This window comes from Bos taurus, chromosome 1, assembly GCF_002263795.3.
Source record: "Bos taurus isolate L1 Dominette 01449 registration number 42190680 breed Hereford chromosome 1, ARS-UCD2.0, whole genome shotgun sequence".
Taxonomy (NCBI): domain Eukaryota; kingdom Metazoa; phylum Chordata; class Mammalia; order Artiodactyla; family Bovidae; genus Bos; species Bos taurus.
The window spans coordinates 146,238,227-146,244,226 of NC_037328.1; the positions used below are offsets into that span (position 1 = coordinate 146,238,227).

The 6,000-nt window shown below is 44.8% G+C and overlaps 1 protein-coding gene across 4 annotated transcripts in view; it reads left to right on the top strand.

Annotated features, from left to right (window-relative positions):
• Positions 1–5,583, top strand: part of DIP2A (disco interacting protein 2 homolog A) — a 121,915-nt gene extending 116,332 nt beyond the window's left edge. For all 4 annotated transcript variants that reach the window (XM_010801729.4, XM_002685146.7, XM_005202121.5 and 1 more), the window contains 2 exons: positions 67–190; positions 2,783–5,583. In XM_010801729.4, coding sequence (XP_010800031.2) covers positions 67–190; positions 2,783–3,035 — 377 coding nt within the window. In that variant the 3' untranslated portion in view covers positions 3,036–5,583. The remainder of the gene's footprint in view (positions 1–66; positions 191–2,782) is intronic.
• Positions 5,584–6,000: the final 417 nt, after the last annotated feature.

Sequence of the window (6,000 nt, forward strand, 5' to 3'; positions counted from 1 at the left end):
GGGTGCGCACGGCAGGAGGCTTCAGCACGGGAGCCATGCTGAGGTGGTGAACTGTGCCATCTGCAGAGCGACATGATGCGCTGTACGTGGTGGGGTCTCTGGACGAGACGCTGGAGCTGAGGGGCATGCGCTACCACCCCATCGACATCGAGACGTCCGTGATCCGTGCGCACAGGAGCATTGCTGAATGGTGAGGGCCCAGGGGACCAGCTGGCAGCTCTCGCGCGGTCATATGGGCAGCCACCTCCTCTCCAGGAGCAGACCCCAGACACACTCTGTGAATCATGTGCCAGAGACCCCTTGTTTGGGTTTGCTTGGTTTTTCTTCTTCTCTCAATCAGTCTTAAACTAAGAGTCTGTCCCCAAATGCACAGGCAAAATGTGAGCGCCCCAGTTACTCCGAAATACCTCTGCATTTGCATGGATTTCCTAATTTAAATGGTCAAGACGCATGATTTCCTCACTTTGGAGGGAGGTTGCTGTGGGAAAAGTACAGCTTTCAATATCAAATAATATTCTTGATTCTTGTTATTCAGTTGCTAGGTTGAATCCAACTGTTTGTGACCCCATGGACTGCAGCATGCCAGGCTTCTCTGTCCTCCACTATCTCTCACACTCACGTCCCTTGAGTCAGTGATGTCATCCAACCATCTTGTCCTCTGTAGCCCCTTTCTCCTCCTGCCCTCGTTCTTTCCCAGCATCAGTGTCTTTTTTCATTGAGTGAGCTCTTCACATCAGATGGCCAAAATATTGGAGTTTCAGCTTCAGCATCAGTCCTTCCAGTTGAAACCAGTTCTGATGTGATGTAGCCTCAGAGTGTAGGCTGTACTTGAGCTCACGGCTCTTGTGAGAAGAAAAATTCCCTCACCAAACCAGGCAGATAATAGAGACCACTTGAGGCTTGCAGTGAGGAAATAGAGTTTATTGAAAAGGGGCAGAGAAGACTTCCGACATAGACATCAGAAGTGGGTAGAGAGAGTCCCCACGTTGTTAACTTGAGCAGAAAATTATATACTTTTCAGTTGGCTGCTTAGGTAAAAAGAATATCTCAAGACTGTAAAAGTTCCACCAGACCCTTTTCCAAGGCATCCTGAGATAACTTTAGTTCGAGATTAGCCAGAAGGAACGAGTTCCTGTTGAGGAGGAAAGCATGCCTTTAAGCAAGATGTTGTTGCTATATAATTATTAACACGGTGCCTACATGACTGCTAAGGTAAAGAATTCAGACTTTATCCCTGAGGGGCCTTGGACTACTTATCAAACTGGCTGAAGTTAACTATATCACACTGAGTATTGAGGGTTGATTTCCTTTAGGATTGTCTGGTTTGATCTCCTTGCTGTCCAAGGAACTCGCTAGAGTCTTTTCCAGCACCACAGTTAGAAAGCATCAATTCTTTGGTGCTCAGCCTTCTTTATGGTCTAACTCTCACATTGATGTACAACTACTGGAAAAACCATAGCTTTGACTATACAGACCTTTCTTGGCAAAGCAATGTCTCTGCTTTTTAATATGCTGTCTAGGTTTAGCATAGCTTTTCTTCCAAGATGCAAGTGTCTTTTGGTTTCACGGCTGCTATGATTTTGGAGCCCAAGAAAATATAGTCTGTTACTGTTTCCACTTTTCCCCCTTCCATTTGCCATGAAGTCATGGGACCAGATGCCATGATCTTAGTTTTTTAAATATTGAGTTTTAAGCCAGCTTCTTCACTCTCCTCCTAACCCTAACCCATCTGGTCCCATCAGTTCATGGCAAATCAGAGGGGAAAAATAGAAGCAGTAACAGATGCTTCCTCCTTTGAAGGAAAGCCGACAAAGGTCTGTATAGTCACAACTATGGTTTTTAAACCTGATGCAAAGAACAAGTCATTAGAAAAGACCCTGATGCTGGGAAAGATTAAGGGCAGAAGGAGAAGAGGGTGGCAGAGGGTGAGATGGTTAGATGGCATCACGAACTCAATAGACATGAGTTTGAGCAAATGCTGGGAGATAGTGAAGGACAGGGAAGCCTGCTGTACTGCAGTGCAAGGGGTCACAAAGAGCTGGACACAACTTAGTGACTGAACGACAACTGCATTCGAATTCTTTGGCTGACTATGAAGACTACTCCATTTCTTCTAAGGGATTCTGGCCCACAGTAGTAGATATGGTGGTCATCTGAATTAAATTCACCCATTCCCCTCCCTTTTAGTTTGCCGATTCCTACGGTGTCAGTGTTCACTCTTGCCATCTCCTGCTGGACCACTTCCAATTTACCTTGATTCATGGATCTAACATTCCGGGTCTCTATGCAATATTGTTCTTTCATCAGACGTTACTTTCACCACCAGACACATCCACAACTGAGCTTCATTTCCACTTTGGCCCGCTGCTTTATTCTTTCTGGAACTCTTAGTAATTGCCCTCTGTTCTTCCCCAGTAGCTCTTCCCCGTATTAGACACCTTCCGACCTGGAGGGGCTCATCTTCTGGTGTCATGTATTTTTGCCTTTTCATATTGTCCCTAGGGTTCTCTAGGCAAGAATGCTAAAGAGGATGGGTCCTCCAGTGGACCATTTTTTGTCAGATTTGTCTTGATTCTTAGAGAGAACTTTAATTAGAGTAGATATTCCAATAAAACACACTTAGCCAAACCTTTGAATTGTAACTGACTTGAGCAGAGGATGACGTCAGTAAACCTGCTTAAGTATGTTTCAGTGGTCTTTGCCTGGCATCATTTCCTGTGTGTCCTTGGCCCCTGAAGCCATTGCCCAGCCCCATGTGACACCATTCGCCTTCTACCTGCAGCGCTGTGTTCACCTGGACCAACCTGCTGGTGGTGGTGGTGGAGCTGGACGGGCTGGAGCAGGACGCGCTGGACCTGGTGGCCCTGGTGACAAACGTGGTGCTGGAGGAGCACCACCTGGTGGTGGGCGTGGTGGTCATCGTGGACCCGGGTGTCATCCCCATCAACTCCCGTGGGGAGAAGCAGCGCATGCACCTGCGCGATGGCTTCCTAGCTGACCAGCTGGACCCCATCTACGTGGCCTACAACATGTGAGCCCGCTCAGCCCCGACCAGCTGGACCCCACCTGCGTGGCCTACAACACGTGAGCCCACTCAGCCCCGACCAGCTGGACCCCACTTGTGTGGCCTACAGCACGTGAGCTTGCTCAGCACCAGCCCCAGAGGGGCCTCATGAGCCATTGGAGGGGCTGGGGTACGTCTGCAGCCCCTGGGGAGAGGACCCCAGGCTCCTGAGCACAGGGCCCCACCCATGCGCTTACATACCCATCTCATTCTAGAAACCACTTCCTGAATTACTCAAAACCTTTTAATCATCTGGAACATTTACAGAAACATGAATGTCAGTATTGCAACAGATGGTGTGACTGGGAAAGAAGCCTGGTGCGGGCACTGCAGGTGCTGTAGGTGTAGTCCTCTGCTGTATTATGAGTTTGCACTTTTTTTAGGCTAAAAATTCAGTTCTCGATTTTAAAAATTCAACTATACCATTTCAGATGACAAGGTCATACTTAGAATTTATGCGAGAAGGAATTTGAGGCCCAGGGACAGCTGCTTCAGTTCTGATTCACAGGGAAGAGCAAAATACAGAAAGGCTGGTGGGCAGGGCATGATCCTGGCCTGGCCCCCTCTTCCCCACCCCCGACCTGCTTTGGGCCTCAGACCAGGCTCATGCACACACACTTCCTCTCTGAACATTGGTATGCCGCCTGCCTGCCTGTGTCATCTCTAACCCTCGACAGGGTCCATCAGGTGAGCAGCTGTTTCAGAAAGATAAAGGAACGCTGAGTTTTAAACCTCTTTCTGCATTTCTGGCTTGTTGCTATTCAGCTGAAGTGCTGATTTTCATGACCACAGTATAGGATCTTCTCACTGTCCAAAAGTGTACTGAGTTACTGTTTTTATTACACATCAGCAGATGTGGACTCACCGGTGGGCTGAGGTTTACATGTGTGGTGGTACAGCCCAGGGCCCGAGAACTTTGCCAGCCACTGTTGCATCATGAGTTGTGTGCCTGTAAAATTTGGCCAAATCATGTTCACTTATTTTATTTGAACTCGACTAAACTGAGTGATATAATATTATAGTAAATATAAATCAGAGAACGTGAAATCCTTTAGATACTTCTAAGAATTTGAAGTGAAGCTGGAATCTAAGACAGAGTATTTTTGTATCACTAATAAAAAATGTGTTACGAACTGTCAGGGACTGCAGGTCAGAAAGTTTACGAATCACATGCTTCCTAGAAACAGCCAGGTTTTTCTGGAATTAACCTGAATCAGTGCCTAACAGTTGTTAATTCTTTACCATTTAAAATTCTCCGCCAAAAAGGCCTGGCTGACTGGGCTGACTCTCACATCTAACTCTCGGCTACAAGTAGCTCGTGCTCAGTAGCTCTTGGTATGCAGTGTGGTATGTAAGAACATACTGGAACTGAACAGTCCTTGTGTAATTATGTATATAACATGTGTAACTTATTGTTTGACATACAGAGGTTCTAGCAGTGGACTAATGGATATTCCTCATAACAGAATGGCCTGTAGGAGAGGAACCACCCAGCCCTTTATGTTGTCATTTTATAGCAACAGGCATTGTAAAATTTTTGTATTGAAAGGTAAGTGGCAGTAAGATACGTCTTGTAAATTAAGATTTTAAGAAGCATTAAAATGTTTTAAAATTACTCTCTGGGAATTCTGTATGTCAGAAAAAATTTTTATATCAATATGTTAATAAAAGTTATGGACTGTTTGTAATTCTGCCATTTGAAATGTGTGAAAAGATTTTTTAAATTACCCCAAAAAGCAGGTATTTTATTATGCATTTTTCTTTGCTGAATATAGAAGCATTTATGCTGCAGCATAAAATCTACAAAGCACATTAAAGTATAAAGAATAAAATTTAAATCTCCCATAATCCTACCTCTCGTTTAATGACAGTGTGTTAGTATTTGATGTAAATCCTTTCCAGGTTTATTTTTTTTTCTTTAAAAACACTTCTACAAAATTAGGTCAGTCATATACTTTTATAATCAGCTTTTGTACTTAATAAATTAGACTTTTAGTCTGTTCCATATATTCTTCTGCATGTTTTAACAATTGTGTCACACAGCAGGTGGGGACAGCTTGTCCTCACAGGCTCTGTCAGCACCCTCTCAGCCCGCTACCATGAGCCTCCTCACAGGAGCACGTTCATACGCACAGCCTGCCTGGGGCTCAGCTGTGCTGGGGTGAAGCTTTGGGTACTCCATCCTCGGAAGGGCACAGGGCGGAGTGGAGAGGCTGTTCCTGGAAACCTGAGAACACTGGCAATAAAAAATGAGTCCCTGTCAGTCAAATAAGTATCCTGTCTGGTGGTGCTGTATATGTTTTCATGTGTTTGTGGTCATTTTACTTTCTCATTTGATGTGTTTTACTTGGCAGTTCTTATGGTGTGCAAGGGTTTTTGGGTTTTTTTTTTTAGTTGATTTGTAGGAGCCAGTTTATGTTAAGGATCAGAACCTCTGTATAATCCATACTTTTCCTACTGGGCCATTTGTATCTTGATTCTCTGTTTTTGTTTTTAATTGAAGGATAATTGCTTTACAATATTGCATTCTGCTTGTTTTTTAAATGTACTGATTATTTTATGCAAACTAAGGTTACTTGTGCTTAATTTCAGATTATGAATATAGCTGACTTGTTTCAGAGAGATTGCCCCGGGATGGTCAGCTCAACTCTATGGGGAACGACTCACCTCCTGTGTTTGCCTCTTCTTGCCAGAGTCTGCCAGAGTCAGACGCTCTCGCCAGGGCCTCTCCCTGAGAGCAAGTGTTGTTGGAGAATCATGCACATGCTACTTGCTGGTGCAAAAACAAGAGAGGAGCATTCTCTTTCTACCTGAGACCATGCTGCATAAGTTTTAGGTCTTGAGTTAAAGAAGAAACACTTTCTCTAAACTGGATGCAGTAACAGTGTAATAACACTGTGTATAGCATTTGTCCTCTTTCCTCGGATACTCGTTTG